The 19,883-nt window shown below is 45.0% G+C and overlaps 1 protein-coding gene across 1 annotated transcript in view; it reads left to right on the forward strand.

The window, feature by feature from the left end:
• slc38a3b (solute carrier family 38 member 3b) overlaps nucleotides 1-19,883 on the forward strand; it is a 104,723-nt gene that overhangs the window by 79,243 nt on the left and 5,597 nt on the right. The window contains exons 9-15 of the mRNA XM_055648068.1: nucleotides 3,651-3,709; nucleotides 4,728-4,895; nucleotides 5,579-5,658; nucleotides 6,809-6,909; nucleotides 10,261-10,385; nucleotides 11,157-11,301; nucleotides 16,144-16,247. Of these exons, the coding sequence (XP_055504043.1) occupies nucleotides 3,651-3,709; nucleotides 4,728-4,895; nucleotides 5,579-5,658; nucleotides 6,809-6,909; nucleotides 10,261-10,385; nucleotides 11,157-11,301; nucleotides 16,144-16,247 (782 nt within the window). The remainder of the gene's footprint in view (nucleotides 1-3,650; nucleotides 3,710-4,727; nucleotides 4,896-5,578; nucleotides 5,659-6,808; nucleotides 6,910-10,260; nucleotides 10,386-11,156; nucleotides 11,302-16,143; nucleotides 16,248-19,883) is intronic.

The raw sequence follows: 19,883 nt of genomic DNA on the forward strand, positions 1-19,883 counted from the left end.
ATTACTAGATTTAAACATCTATCCATTTCTTAATAAATGATTAACATTTTTAAATAGCCTAAGTGTCCAAATAATATTCACAAATAATTCACAATAAAACATGATTTTTAAATCTCATTTACATCAATTTATAGGCCAAATGGAAGGAATTTAGTGTTCAATTGCTGTGAATTAAAGTCCATTTTAAATCAGCTTTCTAGTGGGTTCCTGTGAACGCGCTGGTTTAGAACGTTCACATTGTGCATTGTGCCCTCAAATGCCCAGAAAAATACCGCGGGATATAAAGAGCACAAAATGAACTATTCGCTATAGTAAACTTTGTATAAAGGGGTCTTAAGAAGCCCCTTTTAATGTAAAAATAAGGTACATACCTTTAATTGTTTGCTTTATAAAACCCTGGGGCTGCGAGAGGTCGCGGGTTGAGAGAGTGATTTTAAAACTATTATAACTATTATTCGAGGCCTATAAAACTAATATTACCTTTTGCGACGGGGTCTTTCAGCGATTTTTCGTTAATGATTTACTAGGCTGAACATCTTCGATTGGGACAGCCTAGTAAAAATCGCGTTTTAAACCCGCCCCCTCTAAACAGCGCCAAAATCGCGCACACGGGCTGGGGCAGATTCTCATCGACGATTTAGGTAGGTTTTGCAACATACCTACCTCTGGTCTTAGAATCCTCCACTAACAGAAACATCCTCCCCACATCCGCTCTATCCAGGCCTTTCACTATTCAGTAAATGTCAATGCGGTCCACCCTCATCTTGCGAAACTCCAATGAGTACAGGCCCAGTGCCGTCAAACTCTCATCATGTATTATGGTTATATATCTGCAAACCATACGGAAATCAATTGCAATTATCCTAAATAAACTCAGAAACCACCTCATAACCATCTTCTTATGATCATTAGTTTAGTTTAGAGATACAGCATGGAAACAGGCCCTTCAGCCCACCATGTCTGCATCGACCATCGATCCCCGTACACTCGCACTGTCCTACACACTAGAGACAATTTACAATACTTACTGAAGCCAATTAACCTACAAATCTTTGGAGTGTGGGAGAATACCGGAGCAATCGGAGAAAACTCAAGTGGACACAGGGAGAACGTACAAACTCCGTACAGACAGGACTCGTAGTCAGAATCAAACCAGGGTCTCTGCCGCAGTAAGGTAGCAATTCTACCGCTGCACCACCTTGCCTTGGTATCATAAGCCCGTGAGTTGCCAACTTGTTGAGTAAGCACTCTGTGCCCCTCCCTTCCCCCAACACCCATGCACGTCAAAACTCACTTTCAAAATCCTTGTGTGAAGCGACATTGGCTGCCCACTCTAAAGCCCTGGCATCAAGTTTGGCAAACTTGTAGCCGCGGGAAAGGTAATTGCCTCACAGCGAACAGTCCGAGTTTTGTCTGTCAGAACAAATGCTTGTTAATTATTGACGTACGGTGGACATGTGAAAGGTTGAATCAGGTTCAGTTTAAATTGCTAGTAATGAGAGAGACCAAAGAAATAGGTCATCGTCTTCTTTCTCATGGGTATTTGAAACCGTTATTAAGATAATCGCTCTTTATTTCTTGAGTTGTGAGTTTTGTGGATCGAATGTTGTAATGATTTTGCATCTGCACGTAATGATGTTTGATCTGATGTCCACAGCGTAGCAATTAGAAGGTGAAAATAATGTGAACTAGGTCAGTAAATTAGCACTCGTGTTTGTTGACGTCTCTATCACCCACCGCACGAGGGTATTCAGCTGGTAGCCAGGTTTATAGGTGACACAAGGAACTGCAGATGATGAAATCTTGGGTTGAACACAAAGTGCTGGAGTAACTCAGCGAGTCAGGCAGCATCCCTGGATGGAATGGACAGGTGACGTTTCAGGTCAGGGTCAGTTCTTCAGTGGGGGAGGAAAGATGGAAAAGGGCAAGCTTCATGAGCTTGCTTCTTCCGCCTCCCCTCAACTACGAGGTTGCATCAAGCTCGGTGGGCCGAAGGGCCTGTTTCCACGCTGTATCTCTAAACTAAACTAAACTAAGCAATATTGGGCAGAGCCACGGATGTCCGATATCAGAAACCAATGAATCAATTAATCTGGTGGAACTTGCCTTTCTAATTTATTATTTTTCAAGACTTTAGCATTATGGGCTCCCTCCCCTCCTCCCTCTCCTCCCGTTTTATCCTTTGGCCCATGAAGACCTGAGACTTGATGTGAGTGCAACTCAGTGACTTAAGGGCCTGTCCCACCTGGCCATCATTTGCACGCCATTTACGTGACCTGGTAGCGTGTGGGTAGCGTGTGGATAGCGCGGGACGGGCGCATGGGGTGGCGTGGAGGAGTGTGGAGTTGCGCGCGGTATTGCGCAGCACTCCAGGATTTCGTTCTCCACGAAATCTTTGCGCGCCACCGGCCTGTTGCGTAAATGATGGCTAAGTACGACACACCAACGCAACGTCTCACCTCCAACAGCAGCACAAGCAGGCAAGCGATCGCCGAGCTCGGCCTGGGGCTCACGGCCGTTGCGGATCCCGATCAGCCCCCATTCCTACTCCCAGAGCGGGGCCAAGACAATTGGAGACAGACACAAAATGCAGGAGTAACTCAGCGGGAACGGCCGCATATCTGGAGAGAAGCAATGGCTGACGTTTTGGGTCAAGACCCTTCTTCAGACTGAAGAAGAGTCTCGACCCGAAACATCATCCATTCCTTCTCTCCAGAGATGCTGCCGGTCCCGCTGAGTTACTCCAGCATTTTCAAGTGACGTCACGCGTTCCAGACAGCTGTGCGGACGCATGATGACGCTCGCCACCGTCGTGCGTCAATCACTACCGGCCTGTGGCGTATATGACAGCCAAGTGGGACAGGCTCTTCACTTACCATTTACTGCTCATAAACATTTTGAAAAGTCTTGCTAGGCGTGGGTTTGGGACGGGTATTATGGACGGTGGATATGGGTGGAGCAATTGCAGGACAGTTTGTCGATTCCATTGCACTGTTGACTGACCTGATCGGATCTGGCATTCAAGTCTAATGGGAAAGTGAGCAGGTATCTGCAGAATGATGTATGGACCTTCCTATATCCTGTGGCTTTAAGTATTAGAGTTGCCTGAAAGAAGTATGGATTTTCAGACCTTCCTCTTCGTGGTTTACCCCAGTTCTTGAAAGGACGATGCTGTACAACTATTGAGTGATGACCTAAATAAGACAGAAACAACAAATAAAGATGTAATAACAAGGAACTGGGGGTGCTGGTTTACACCAAAGATAGACATTAAACGCTGGAGTAACTCAGTGGGTCAGGCAGCATCTCTGGAGAAAATAGGTAAAGATAAATGTCCGAAGAAGGGTCCCAACCCGAAACATCACCTATCCATTTTCACCAGAGATGCTGCCTGACCCGCTGAGTTACTCCAGCACTTTGTGTCTATCAGCAGAATAATGGGTTGGCCATTCATGGGCAAAAGGCAGAGACTACGGATAAGGATATTAGAGTACACAAAATCTGTCTGGTTTATCTGACACGATTTTCTAAAAGAATGCTTCAGCCATGATTGCAATTCCTCTGCATTAACTTCACAAGGTTGGAGTTCTAATATACAATTTTTGCGGCATTCAGCAAAGTAATCCTTTCTCTCCATATTTTAATTGTAGGTTACCTGGGCTACACAAGTGGGTTCTCTCTCAGCTGCATGATTTTCTTCCTAATTGCGGTAAGTGTAGTAACATTAGCAGATTGCTCTGCAGTCTGTTTTGCTGCAGAATTAGGCCATTCAGCCCATCAAGTCTGACCTGCCATTTGATAATGGCTGATCTATTTTTTCCTCAACCTCATTTCCCTGTCTTTTCCCCATAAACCCTGACACCCTTACCAATCAAGAACCTACTACTTTAAAAATGCCCAATGACTTGGCCTCCGTACAGCCGTCTGTGGCAATGTCCTGTTCCAGCACAATGTCTCTCATTTCACAATAATTGTTTTTCGTTATTGTATTAAATGTATTGGGTGGCGTGATTAAGCCAGTTAGTGTTGCTGCTTCACAGATCCAGAGAACTGGGTTGATTTTGATCGTGCGTGCTGTCTATGTGGAGTTTGCATGTTCTGCCTGAGACTGTATGGGTTTTTGTCATGTGCTACAGTTTCTTCAGAGATTGGTTGGAAAATAGGCTATTGTAAATGACCCATTACTGCAGTCGTGGCAAAATAATCAAAGGGGTATATATTGGTGGGCATGTGAGAGAGAATAACGTGGCATGGTATAGGGAGATAAGGAAAGGGGAAATAAGACTGATAGAATTGTTATTTTGTGAGTTAACATGGATTTCATGGGCCCGAAGGACTCTTCCTTTACCATAGGAAGTAAGATTCCTACACCAGTATATAGTAGTAAATTATCCAGCTAGATTCATTTTATTCAGATTTTTTTTTAAACGACAAAGCATATTCTGTCATCAATGGTTTCTCTTTAGGAAGGATGTGTAGGTTCTGGAGAGAGTAGTGAAGAGATTTACGAGAATGGGGGGAGGGGGTTGGAACGCTGGTGGAACCAGGTTTAATCAGGATAAAATTGGGTGCGATTGGGAAAGAAATGGAACTGGGAATGAATTTGCACGGAGCTGGCATAGATTTGATGGGCTGAATGGCCATTCTGTCATAATTTTGTTATTCTATTAACTTTCTTAGTGCTCACGTGTTGATATGCTGTTTTCAAGCCGTACGTGTATTTCCAGGTGATCTACAAGAAGTTCCAGATTCCCTGCCCATTTACCAACATACATGCAAACAGCTCCTTTGCTGACAGCATTAACTATCAGAATAATACCTACAACAGCAGCAATGACATTCACACGGACACCGATGATCAATGCAGCCCGAGGTTGTTTACCCTGAACTCACAGGTAAAAACATGAGCAGAAGCATTAAGGGGCATGTTCTGTACAGATAAAGAAACCGTAACACAAATGTTCGGTTGATGTGGAAGGCATGTCAGCATTTGGTTTTCAGCATATTTGAGATCCTGATTAAAATGGACTTTATGATTGCATCAGGCTTTTTTTAGTTTAATTTAATTTAGTTTATTGCCACATGCAGTGAAAAGCTTTTTTCTTGCATGCTCTCCGGTCAGCAGAAAGACTATACATGATTACAGTTAAGCCATCCACTGTGAACAGATAAAGGATAAAGGGAATAACATTTAGTACAAGATAAAGTCCAGTAAAGTCTGATTAAAGATAGTCCAAGGATCTCCAGTGGGTTAGATGGTAGCTCAGGACCACTCTCAATTTGGTGAAAGGATGGTTCAGTTGCCTGATGACAGCTGGGAAGATAACTGCCCCTGTATCTGGAGGTGTGCGTTTTCACATTTCTGAACCTCTTGTCGAATGGGAGAGGGGAGACGCAGCAGTGATGAGACTGGTCCTTGATTATGCTGGTGGCCTTGTTGAGGCAGCGTGACATGTAAATGGAGTCAAGGGAAGGGAGGTTGGTTTGCTGCGTCCACAATTCTTTGCAATTTCTTGTGGTCTTGGATAGAGCCGTATATTTCAATTAGAGTTCAATTTTCTGACTCTCTCATTCACAGACTGCATACACCATTCCCATCCTGGCTTTTGCCTTTGTCTGCCATCCAGAAGTTCTTCCCATCTACACAGAGCTGAAAAAGTATGTATGAGTATCATTTTTAGTTGGAATTCCTTGCTTTGGAGCTGACCTACCGGGGGTTAATGTGTCTTGAGTTCTGAGGACATTGTAAATGCCGCAAGGCTGCTTTGTTCCTTGGGTTACAACACTGTATATACTCAGATGAGATTTTGTAATTCGATGAAAGTTATGTGTTTCTCAGCTTAACCATGCTTAAAATACGAATTCACAAATAGGTTATCGAGTTATTGAGGCAATCATTTAATAGGAACCTGATGGGCAATTCTTTCATACGGAGGCTGGTGAGTGTACGGAATGGGTTCTCAGAGGAGGTAGTTGAGTGAAGTACTATAACAACATTTAAAGACATTTGAACAGGTACATGGATAAGAATGTTTTAGAGGGATATAGACCAAATACGGGCAGGTGGGACTAGTGGCGATGGGCATCTTGATCTGCATGGGAAAGTTAGGCTGAAGGGCCTGTTTCCTTGCTGCTTCACTCTCTACTAAAGTAGAGTCCACTTTATGACTATTAATCCAACCTTCTTGATTTTATTTTATTATTCTGAATGTTAATCGACTTCATTCGCTCTAAAGGGAACACCCTGGCTTGTCAGGGTGTCAGTGGTCATGGGGAGAAGGCAGGAGAATGGGGTCTTCTTCTTGCGTATGGCGTGCACAGCCTAAAGTTGTAGGCCAACTTGTTCTATTTGATCTTACTTGATGGTGCACGCCAGGTTGATTGCATTCGTCGAAACAGGGCGGACAACGTGAAGGTTGCAATCTCCCACCCCGACAATGGGGTTAGGAGGGAGAGATAGATCAGCCATGATTGAATGGCGGAGTAAACTTGATGGGCCAAATGGCCTAATTCTACTCCTATTTCTTATGATCTTGTCCAACCTAACCCTGTAACTGGAACCCTTCAATGCCATTAAATATCCTCTGCACCCTCTCAATGACTCTTACTTCTATCTTAATTTGTGATTTGAGTATTGGAAGCAACATAATCGGACCATTTTATCATCACATATCTGGTATCATTGGTAGACCAGTATTTGTAATTGCCATTCTTCAGTGTTCAGTGATAGAGTGTAAGTTTTATTTCTTGATGATGACTCTAGATGCTGTTCAGTGCTTTATATTAAAATATATACCTTCCATTCCAGCCCAACCAAGCAGAAAATGCAACACGTGTCTAACGTCTCAATCGCGGTTATGTACGTCATGTATTTCCTCGCTGCTTTATTTGGATATTTGACATTTTATGGTGAGTCCAAAGAACGTATGTGTCACCATTTTATTTGTGAATGATATTGGGAAAACTGGAAAGACTGTTAGTATCTCACCCATCCTGTTAGTCTGAGCTAGATATAAGGCCCATAGGAACTCTCTCACACAGTGGCACTAACCTCATACTTTCCTGATGAAAGAACCATTTCATTGGAGACCACCAATTTAATTTAACTCAGCTGGCAGAAATGGTCACTGAATCTTTCCCCATCCTCTTCCCCAATTTTCTTTCACGTCTCTAAATAACTCGTTGGTTTGTTACACTTTTGGGGCCACTTCTGAACTCTGTGTGTCTTTTAGCAAATATTCTGGCCAAGACAAATCAGTGCCCTTGCCAATATCTTACAAAGATTCACCACAGCCTAGTTCTTGTGATCATCATGCCTCTTAACATTTAATGTTAAAAATTGTGCTAGCTGTTCTATACTGGAGTTTACCTGGCTACGTATCCCTTTGTGTGCTCTTATATTCTTTTGCTAATGTTTCATAGAAGCATTGTGTTACCATAAACTTCACAATATTAAACATATCATAAGCCCCACCTAAGGTTCTGTGGACCTTCAGTTTATACTGAACTTCCTTCCTCAGAATTTTCCAATGTCTGATAAATGACAGTGAGAAAACATAGTTGGCCAGTTTTGAATGTGTTCACAACCACGGGTTCAATGTTGACTTCTTGTGCTGTGTTGGGTAAATGGAAATGTTTGCGTCATTATGTCACTGCGGGAGACTTGCTAGGTAGATCATAGCAGTTCCTATCTTCCTCAAATCCTGGATAACATCAGCTTGGTAAGCAGCTCTTTATTTAAGCAGCCAAGCTGTAGAAGTACAGGTAAACAAAGAAAGATTTTATAGGAACCTGAGGGGTAACCTTTTCACACAAAGGCTCCGGGTGTATGAAACGAGCTGCCGAGGAGGTAGTCGAGGCAGCTACTAATGCAACGTTTAAGAAACAATTGGGCCGGTTTGGAGGGATATGGGCCAAACGCAGGCAGGTGGGACTAGTGTAGATAGGACATGCTGGTCGGAGTTGGTTTAAGTTGAGCAAGTTGGGCTGAAGGGCCTGTTTCCACGCTGTACGACTCTATAACAAGGGACAAGGGGTTTTGCAAATTTTGGAACATTGGAATAGTATACAAGTAAGCAATCGATGTTGTGGCAAACAGAGGAATGCAAAAAAAGGGGCCTTCCACTGAAAGGAAATCCCCACACATCAGCTGGTGGTGAAATTTGAAACACGTGACAAAAACAAGTTTGAAAACATTGGTAGAGTTGTTGGATGCCTTGCTGTCTCCTACATTAAGATGTCTTATTTTTGTGCCATTCCCAAGGTAGTTGTTTGTCTCCTTCTCTTTATTCAATTTGAGTTGTTCCTCTTTCAACATTTGCCCCGTTCACTTCCAGTAACACAGGCATTATTTGGTGTTCCTCTCATGGAGCTATAATGTCATACACATGGCAACAGGCCCTCGGCCCAACTTGCCCACTCCAACCAACAGGCCCCATCTATACTAGTCCCACCTGCCCATATTTGGGCCATATCCTCAAAATCTTTCCTATCCATATACCTGTCCAAATGTCTTTTAACTATGATTATTGTACCTGCCTATTACTCCCTCTGGCAGCTCATTCCACGTGCCTACCACCTTCTGTGTGAAAAAGTTGCCCCTAAAGTTCCTATTAAATTTTTCCCTTCTCTCCTTAATCCACTAATCCTATTTTCCTGCACTGGGACCATATCCTGCTATGCCTTCCCTATTTAAATGCCTGCATAAATGCGTCATAAATATAGAAATCCCACCACTATCTCTGGCAGCGTTTTCCTGGCATCAACCACAACGGTCGTTTGATGCTTGGCATTTGCCCGCAGGCTGATATCCCTGGCGTTTAGAAGAGAATAAAGCAACTGGACTGAAACACAAAATCCTGTGGAATCTTGACATGGGTGAAGAGGATGTTTCCTCTTGTAAGATAGAGATGAGGTGATTTTATGTTCTCATACAAGATCATAGAACTCCCTCCCTCAAAGGGCAGTGGAAGCAGATTCTTTGACATTTTTTTAAGAAATAAGTGGGTAGATTCTTAATTAAGGGAAGGGATGAAAAGTTACATTGAGTAGGCAGGAACATGGCGTATTATTAGTTTAATTGAGAGGCACAGTGAGGAAACAGGCCCTTCGGCCCACTGAGTCCATGCCAACCAGCGATCACCTATACACTAGTTCTATCCTAAACACTAGAAACAATTTACAGAAGACAATTAACCTACAAATCTGCACATCTTTTGGAAGGTGGGAGGAAATAGCACCCAGAGAAAACCCACGTGGTTACAGGGAGAATGTACAAACTCTGTACAGACAGGACCCATAGTCAGGATCGAACCTGGGTCTCTGGCACTGTAAGGCAGCAATTCTACCGCTGCGCCACTGTACCGCCCTTTGCGCCACTGTGCCGCCCTTCGTTTTGTCGCCTGTTCTCACTGATTGTGGTCTATGGATCAAAAAGTCAGGGCTAAAGTGGCAGAGGGGGTTGCTGACTCCTAGGTCTAGGAGTTTTGAGCTGGACTTTGTACGGGTTGTGGGCAGATAGTCCGATTGAAGGCGTGACCCAGACCAATGAGCCGACAGTCTCACTGAGGGAATGCTGCACATGGGACATTGAACCAAAACTCTGTTTCCTTTCTCAGGTCGGGGAAAGTGATCTTGTAGCATAATTTTGTTTTGTTTTTTTTTTAAATTAGGAGTAGTGTACATTACAGTGATATAAGCCAAAAATAACACCATATTTTTAAAATAACATAACATATTTTGCCCTGCCTGAAGTACTCGTGTAAGAGTTTAATTTGCCAGGAACAATAGACAATAGACAGGAGTAGGCCATTCGGCCCTTCGAGCCAGCACCGCCATTCAATGTGATCATGGCTGATCATCCCCAATCAGTACCCCGTAAACACACGTTAAACAAAGTATCTCAATACACGTGACAATAATAAACCAACCAGATTACCACAGTTATCTGGCCCTTTGCTATATATATATGTGGTATCTGACTCTGCATAAGCTAGATACATCCTTATTTACATTTCAATAGTATTTCATGGAGCGTAAAGCATGTTGGAATGCCCAGATGTTGTTAAAGGCATTACATAAGTTTTCTTTTCTTTTCCCTCCAATTAAGAGCAGGAATTTTAATGAGCCTCGTAAGCTCATTCAGAAGCCAGGGCCAGCTGTCCCCTTTCTGCTTGCATTGACACGGTGTTCATTGTTAGCATGGGCATGCAATGTGTATTCCTGAACCTGAAGGCATGACATTGTGTTTATCCGTTGCAGGGAGAGTTGAACCGGAGATGCTGCACACATATAGTAAGATTGACCCTTTCGACACTTTGATACTGTGTGTCCGTGTAGCCGTGCTGATCGCAGTAACCCTCACCGTGCCCATCGTACTGTTCCCGGTAAGTCCACGGGCCTGTGATGTCCCTGCAGCAGTGTTGAACAGCTGATACTATTTTCCCTGCCTTGTACTTTCCATTTATTTCATCCATCACTCATTCGAGGCCATGCCATCGTCTGCATTCAATATATAGTAACAAGATCACTATTAAAGAAGAATTAGAAGGTCGTGACCTGAAAAGTCATTTATGCTGCCTGACCCGCTGTGTTATTCCAGCACCCTATGTCGTTTTTTTGTAAACCAGCATCTGGAGTTCCTTGTACTTTCCTCTCTGGCACTTCTACGCTGAGATCCTCTCTTTTGCATTAAAATAAGAACAAATCTTTCCAACATTGTAATGTTACAGTTGTTGTAATAATGCCCCGGTGCAGACTGGCACTAAGCTGGCTATTTCTAATGCATTAGCAGAAAATAATCCCAGCTAGCATAAATTTAGTTGAAGATAAACACAAAACGTCACCCATTCCTCTCCAGAGATGCTGTCTGTCCCGCTGAGTTACTCCAGCATTTTGTGCCTATCTTCGGTGTAAACCAGCATCTGCAGTTCCTTCCTGCTATAAATCTAGTTGATGTTATTTGCTTCGAACTTGGCGACGATCAGAATAATACCATAGCTTTTGCTGTTGCACCCCCACAAATGGTTGGGATGAATGAATAATAGAGGGAGTGATGGCCAGGGAGGTGGTTCAACCTCAGGGGGGTGAAGAGATAAGGGGTACAAGGAGTGCATTGGAGTGAAACCAATCTTTCCCATAATTTTGTTTGGATGCAGGTGCGTCGTGCTATCCAGCAGATGCTGTTCCAGAACAAACCCTTTAGTTGGCTCAGGCACACCATCATTGCCATCATTCTTCTATCTGGCATCAACTTACTGGTTATCTTTGCACCCAACATACTTGACATCTTTGGAATTATCGGTAAGTAGGACGGAGCTCATTAGAAGGATTAGCCAACAGAGGGTGATGAAGTCTAGCGGTTTAAATGATAACCAATTCTAAGGTGATATGCTCCTTTCATTTAAGCAGCGCTAAACTCATGTTGTAAACCATAGAGGCCGCTATCAAATATGAACATTACCAAATTACTTTAAACATTGTGCCACGTAAAGTACGTTGCTATTACTTTCTTAATCATGAAGAAATTGTCTGAAACACAGTTCTAACAATGTTATTTCATAGAAAAGTTGCTGATACCTTTAATGACGACAATAAAACTATCCATCAACTTGTGGCGCAGTGGTAGAGATGGTGCCTCGCAGTGCTAGAGTCCAGGGTTTGATCCTGACTCTAGGTGCTGCCTGTATGGAGTTTGTACATTCTCCCTGTGACCTTGTGGGTTTTTCTCAGGCATTTCACACAAGAGGACGAGGACATATAACCCAGTTCGTGAAGCAGTTTTTAATATTTGATTGGAATATATGTCTGCCTCCTCTTGTGTGAAATGCCTGAGGCTTTCCGTGGGGACGGGATGAGGACATGACAGCTTTAAGACGGCTCCACTCTAGCCCGCCAACCCTCTGTGAACTCGTGTGCTGTGACCTTGACCGGGATAGCATGTGTTTGATGTCACGGGTTGTGTGTGATCCCGTGTCAGCATGTTTATTATTAGGAAAAGTCGATGTAGCCAATCCATGTTCCTGGACCCGAGGGCGGTGATCACAATCAAGATCAACTTACATTCTGTAGCTGTGTGACTTGTTATATTTATTTACGCTGCCTCCCTTCTCCCCGAGCTCTCTGTGATCCATGTTAAAGTCAAACTAAATGTTTGGAATGCCTACTGATTAAGGCACCAGGCACGGTCATGATATCCTGGCACTGTTGTCAAACTGTCAAAATAAAACTCCTTCGCTAAAAAGTGGCAGATTTACAGAATAATCCAGACTTTCTGACTTAATGGTGGCCTAACAGACAGCTCCATCTTCACTTCAAGAAACAGGTCACCAACACTGCCCTACGTCATATACCAGGCAGTGCCTGAACAGCCAAGGCCAGAAATATCACCTGAATCACCTGAAAGAAATCCCTTCAAGATTGTGCCAGCGACACTGAGCTGCTATCCCAATATTGAACAGTATGGTGTACGATCTTGTCCCAACCCACCCGGGTCAGGGGTCAGAGGCAAAGATCATAGAGCGGAGCTATCTTTGGTCAGAGGTATCATAGAATCATTGAGTCATACAGCATGGAGACAAGCCCTGTGGCCAAACTTGCCCATGCTGATCTAAATGCTCCATCTACGCTTGTCCTACTTGCCCATGTTTGGCCCATATCCCTCTAGACTAGACCTTTCCTGTCCATGAGCCTGTCAAAATGGCATTTAAATGTTGTTATAGTATCTGCTCAACTACCTCCTCTGACAGCTCATTCCACACACCCACCATCCTCTGTGTGAAAAAGTCGCCCCTCAGGTTCCTATTAAATCTTAACCCTCTCACCCGAAACCTATGCTCTCTGGTTCTTGATTCCCCTACTCTGTTTAGTTTAGTTTAGTTTCGTTTAGTTTAGAGATACAGTGCGGAAACAGGCCCTTTGACCCAATGAGTCCGCACCGACCAGCAATCCCAGCTCATTAGCATTATCCTACAGGGAAAATTTACACATACATCAAACCAATTAACCTACAAACCTGTACGTCTTCGAAGTGTGGGAGGAAACCGAAGATCTCGGAGAAAACCCACGTAGTCACGGGGAGAACGTACAAACTCCGTACAGACAGCACCTGGAGTCAGGATCGAACCCGGGTCTCTGGCGCTGCAAGCGCTGTAAGGCAGCAACCCTACTGCTGCGCCAACGAGCCGGGTAAAAGACTGTGTGTCTACCTTTTCCATTCCCCTCATGATCTTATACACCTCTGTATGATCACCCCTCATCCTCCAGTGCTCCAAGGAATAAAGTCCAAGCCTGCTCAACCTCTCCCTATAGAATGCTGTAGTAAGGAGGAGCCACGATCATTTCTCCATTCACTGAATACTACATTTGGAACAGAAGGACATCAGTAAGAAGCCACATCTGGATTATATTAGCGTGCGATTGTTTAATGGTCTAGTGAGAAGGATCAGGTTAGGTCATATACTGGATTGGCTATGCAACATCAAGGAATTCATTTCAGTTTTGAGAAAGGCTTAGTAAACCAGAGATACACGCAACCTGGGCCTCTGAAGACATTACTTCAGCTTTTCCACAATGCGACCTGCTGTATTGCCCAGACTGGGTGGTGATGCTTTTGTCACAGCGTGGAAACAGGCCCCTCAGCCCACCAAGTCTGCGCCGACCAGCGATCCCTGCACACTAACACTATCCTACACACAAGGGACAATTTGCCATTCGACTGAAGCCAATTAACCTCCAAACCTGTACGTCTTTGGAGTGTGGGAGGAAACCAGAGCTCCTGGAGAAAACCCGCGTAGGTCACGGTGAGAACATATAAATTCCGTACAGACAGCACCCGCAGTCAGGATCGAACCCGGGTCTCTGGCACTGTAAGGCGGCAACTCTGCTGCTGTATCACCGTGTTGCCCTGTGATTGTGATGCTGTTATCAATGTGCTGAACCCACTGAGTATGCAGTGGAGTCTGTCAGAGGTCTGTTAATGCTACTGTGTTGGTGACGCAGACGTCAGCCCAGGGGATGAATGTACTGACATTTCAGCTAGGTTGGCATTAGCTCTCCCAACTGAGCTATTTCGGCAGACATTAGTGCAGCTCTGCTTCCTACTGTGTTTACAAATTATTCTCAGCCTGTTTCTCTGACTGAGATTTAATCAAGCTCTAAGCGAAAATAACCAGAGTCTCAAACAGAAGTTTATTGGTTGCTGTACAATCCAACAAAAAAGGACAACACCTAAAAGACAAAGGTTACACAAAAAAGCTGGAGAAACTCAGCGGGTGCAGCAGCATCTATAGATGCTGCTGCACCCGCTAAGTTTCTCCAGCTTTTTTGTGTAACCTTCGATTCTCCAGCATCTGCAGTTCCCTCTTAAACACCTAAAAGACAAAGATGGGTCGATGTATGTTAGTGGGATCTTAGTTGGATAAACGACAAACACAAATGTGATGTGGTGATGTTGGTATAGTGTGGAGATGTATGGCCTTGTGGTGGCTTAGTGTGATCTAGTTAGGAAGTTGTTGCATATTCTGGTGTGGTAACGGATAAGGGTGTACATTGTAACGCAGTGACATGGTAAAGAATGGAGCTTATGGATGGCCTAGTACGGTGATGTGGGAGATGATGTCCAATGCAGTGACATATGATCTCGTGAGGCGAGGCAGGGTCTGCTGTGGTGCTTGCTGTATGTCTTAGTGTGCTGATGTATGTTCTAATGTGGGGATGTATTTTCTAGAATGGTCATAAAATCATATCGTAAGTGATAGGAGCAGAATTAGGCCATTCAGCCCATCAAGTCTACTCATGGCTGATCTATCTCTCCCTCCTAACCCCATTCTCCTGCCTTCTCCCCATAACCTCTGACACCCGGACTAATCAACCCGTCCATCAGTGGTGATGTAGAATTAGAGGATTTAATGCTCGTGGCATTGGGTCGGAAGCCACCCAGGCAGAATATGAGGGGCCGTTCCTCCAGTTCATGTGTGGTCTCACTCTGGCAATGGAGGAGGCCCAGGACAGGAAGGCTGTTATGGGCTAATCATCATTTAAAGAAAGACCACAAAGTGCTCATAGTAATTCAGCGGGTCAGGCAGCACCACTGGAGAATAAGGATAGGTGACGTTTCGGGTCGGGATCCTTCTTCAGTGATTGTATGGGGGGGCGGGAACGAAAGCCGGGAGAACGGAGGAGCAGGATCGAGCTTGGCTGATAATAGGTGAACACACAGGGGGGGGGGGGGGGGAGGGGAGGGGGAGGGGGAGGATAAACAGATTGAAGGACAAAGACCATGTTCCATCTTGACAATCTGCATCTCCCCTGCCCCCTACAGCACTGCAGACGCTGGATACAGGGCACATATTTAGCCAGTATTTGTATATATTTACATACATTTGACTTTTTTTTCCCCACATCTTGAGGACATGGTGCTGTTTGGCATAGAATTCCAATATGTTGCTCAGTCTAGAGTTGGGGAAGTCAGGTCAGTAAACAGTTGGTGCAGGGCTTGGACATTACAGCTGTTATCAACAGCCCGGGACCGCAGTGGGTGGCAGTCGGCTTAGGCAGTTTCTTCGGGGTATTGGCAGTGAGTCAATCTCCCTTGGTACTTCCTCCTTGTGCCGCCCAGTCAGAAACTGCACCCCCCCCCTCCTGAAGTAATGTTGAAGGAACCTGAAGTTGGTACATTTGGGAAGCTCGGTGGCACGACGGTAGAGTTGCTGCCTCACAGCACCACAGACCCGGGTTCGATCCTGACTACGGGTGCTGTCAGTATGGAGTTTGCACGTGCTCCATGTGACCACATGGGTTTCTCCAAGTGCTCCGGTTTCCACCCACACTCCAAAGACGTACAGGTTTGTAGGTTAATTGGCTTCAGTAAAATTGTCAAATGTCCCTAGTGTGTTAGTGTGCAGGGATTGCTGATCAGCGCAGATCCGCTGGGCCAAAGGGTCCGTTTACCACGATGTATCTCTGAAAACTTTTTTAAAATTCTCATTCCTTAGAGTTGCCACTTGTTTATAAAGTCCTTGTTTTTTTTAAAAAACACAACAAAATGTGGACTTTGGTGAAATAAAAAGCGTGTGAGAGAAAGGGTATTTTGTGCATCCCAAGCCCAGGTTGTGTGCTAATGCTCATTGGTTTCTCTTCCACCAGGTGCTACCTCCGCTCCGTGTTTAATTTTCATCTTCCCAGCTGTGTTCTACATACGGATAATGCCAAATGAAGAGGAGCCCATGTGCACGCTTCCAAAAATCCTGGTGCGTCTCGTCACATTTAAGTGTAAATTTAAGTATAAATCTCCCAACTCTGTTGCCTGGGGAAGGATGTAATCCCCTCCATTGCTATGTTAACAACACTTGACATGCAGTAATCTTAAGCCAACATTATGGAGAGTGGCAGAGATTCCAACAGCATCATTGTCAAGGTAGAAATGTAGTCAATATTGTGCACCATGTGTGAATTATCCAACGGATCCAACACAGGAGGTCAGTTGAGGCTGGGGTGTAGCTCTAGTGTCAGTCCACAATCCCATTGCCGGGTTGGGACCAATTAACATTAACAGTGAAGGGAGGTTTTGCAGGCAAACTGAGCACAGTAGCACAGTGGTCGCATTGCTGCCTTACAGCGCCAGAGCCCCGGGTTTGATCCTGACTAAGGGTACTGTCTGTATGGAGTCTGTATGTTCTCTCTATGGCTATGTTCCCTCCCACATTCCAAAGCAGTGCAGGTTTGTAGATCAATTGGCTTCTGTAAATTATCCTCAGTGTATTGGATAGGACTAGTGCATGGGTGATGGACACAAAATTCTGGAGTAACTCAGCAGGTCAGGCAGCATCTCTGGGGAAAAGGAATAGGTGATGTTTCGCATCAGTTTAAAGAAGGGTGGTGACCTGAAACATCACCTATTCACCTGCCTGACCCACTGAGTTACTCCAGCATTTCTTGTCTATCCGGTGAAACCAGCAGCTGCAATTCCTTCCGACACATAGTGTACGGGTGATCGTTGATCGGCGCAGACTCAGTGGGTCGAAGGGCCTGTTTCTGCACTGTATCTCTAAACTAAGCTAAATTAATAGAGGGTGCATAACACTGTCACAAGCATAAATGGGTGGCGCTGCAGTGGGACGCCTGAGACAATGATAAGGGAAGGGGCAGCTAATGTTAAAGCGGTGATTTCAACCCTTTTGAAAATTTTAATCAATGGGCTCCACACTTTGGAGTGAAATACACCAAATAATCCACAACTCAGGAGTCAAGAATGTTTTGTCATATGTTCCAAAGTGGACCAATGAAACTCTTACTTGCAGCAGCACAACTGGTATGTAAATATAGTACTCAGTGGATGCCATAATTAACACGAAACACAAAAAAATAAAATTTAAAAAACAATATAACGCAAAATCAAAAAGAAAGCTCAAAGTCCCTAATGCAATTGAGGCAGGTCATAGTTCATTGTTTGTAGATTAGTTGGCGATTGTAGCGTTCAATAAGCTGATGGTTATTGGGAATATGGTCTTACACCATATAAGGGAATTGAGCCCTTTAGTCAATAAGTTTCATTTAAAATTATGATTTAACTGTGCACAGGATGAGCTACAGTGCTTCTTAACCAAGGATGGCGTTGAGCTGCTGCCTCAGTTACGTAGGTAGCTAGCATCATACATGTGGTGCAGGGACTGGAATATAGAGTTGCTTTGTCGTCTCAGGCAGGAACACACTGCTGCCTTATCCTCAGAGCTGTGTGTGTACACAGGGTTTTACATTGAGCACAAAGTTGCAATTCAGTCCCAGTACCAGAAAACTAGGTTATTCGCCCAACCTTTAACTGGAATATGTAATGTCCATGAGCCAAACATGCCCTGGTGCATTATTATCATCAATGTCTCACCTCTTAAAGATGGCACAGTGGCGAAGCAGAAGAGTTGCTGTCTTACGGTGCCAGAGACCCGGGTCCGATCCTAACTATGGGTGCTGTCTGTGTGGAGTTTGTACGTTCTCCCTGTGACCACGTGTGTGTTCCCACGGGTGCCCCGGTTTCCTCCCACATCCCAAGGTTTGCAGGTTTATTGGCTTCAGTGAAAATGGTGAATTGTCCCTAGTGTGTAGTGCTAGTGCTGGTCGGCGTGGACTCGGTGGGCCAAAGGGCCTGTTTCCACGCTGTATCTCGAAACTCAACATTGTTAGTGTGTGTGTGCAATAGCAACATCAGAAAGAGATGCATTAAGATAGGCTTGATGGAACCAAATTGGATTTTAATCCTAGGAACCTGGAGGGAAAATATGTTTATAACTGGACTCCAGGCCAAGATGTGGTGATGGTACCAGCCCTGCTGGTATGACTGAAAGCCAGTCAGTCATCACCCCAAGGACAGAGTAAACATTTGTTATTTTCTGTACACCGATAAACAGTATGAACAGAGCACAACTTATTCACTGGTGTCACTGTCCACATACGGTACAGACACCCGTCTCCGATGGGCAGGGTACATTTATGGTCCCCTGTTCCTTCCTCTCGCTCGAAATGCAACACACGCTGTTATTACTGATGGGCTCCTGTTCCTTCGAGCTTCAGAAGAGATTCACTATTTTTTAAATGTTGTCACTTCCCAAAGTGGAGGAGGGAAGATGAAATTATCTCCAAGCTGATCTGGAATTCACTGCCTGAAAAGATGGTGGGAAAGGATTTGCTGGCAGCTTTCAAAAAAGTTACCAATTCTCTGCTTATAGAGGAATAATATGTATAGGCCCAGATGGGTGGAGCAGGTAAGAGGTCTAACTAAGGTGCAAGGGACTCAAAGACAATAGTTTAGTTTAGTGTACAGATACAGTGGGGAAACAGTCTCTTTGGCCCACCGAGTCCACACCGACCAGCGATCACCCGTAGTCACTAGTTCCATGTTATTTCACTTTGGCATCCACTCCCTGCACGCTATGGGCAAATTACAAAGCCAATTAACCTACAAACTTGCACGTATTTGGAACATGGGAGAAAACCAGAAACCCATGCAGTCACAGGGAGAACGTGCAAACTCCGTACAGACAGCACCCGAGGTCAAGAACGAACCGGGGTTTCTGGCACTGTGAGGCAGCAGCTGCGCCACTGTGCCACCCTGAATTAGTCAAGTCAAGAGTGTTTAATTGTCATACGTACTGCAATAGCCCCACTTCCCTTGGGTGCCTCTCCGATCCCTATCACTGGCTGACTGGCCAATAGAGGCCAATCCCCATCATCAGTACGTCCAATTAACTGGCATCGGATTGACCCACCTAAACCTTGTCAACCTACTGCTTAGTAATCCAGGCATTCTAGCCAGAGGGGAAGAAAGGAGGAAATGATGGAAAGGAGGGAAGAAGGAGAGAAGGAGGGCAGGAGAGAAAGAGATAAAGGGGGGGGGGGGGGGGGGGGGGGGGGGGGGGGGGGGGGGGGGGGGGGGGGCTATCTGCTAGTTGTTTACCCCTGTCGCAAGGTTGAGGAAGACCGAACAACCGGGACAAACCCGAGACGGATAATGCCACCTTGTGGTCAGGATTAAGTTGCCGGGAAGAAACCCAGCGCTCTACTGAGGCCACGATTGAGGGGCTGGGGCTAGCCTGAGATGCCGATGCCTCTTCCTCCCCATGGACAACCAGGGACTGTGTCCACACACAGAGGCAAAGGCTGAACCACCAGTATAGCCCAGGCCCCTTTATCAAGCCCAAAGCTGAGCTGCCAGGTAAACCCTGAGACTGCCAGCGCCTCCTCTCGAGGCAAGGGCGAACTGCAGGGATAGAGTCCTAGCCTGCCCAACCTCTCCCTTTAGCTCAGACCCTCAACTCCTGGCAACATCCTCACATGTCTTCTCCGTGCTCTTTCCAGCTTAAATGCCTAAACATAGGAAAGCAGTTTCCATTAGA

Source organism: Leucoraja erinacea, chromosome 16 (genome assembly GCF_028641065.1).
Source record: "Leucoraja erinacea ecotype New England chromosome 16, Leri_hhj_1, whole genome shotgun sequence".
NCBI lineage: Eukaryota > Metazoa > Chordata > Chondrichthyes > Rajiformes > Rajidae > Leucoraja > Leucoraja erinaceus.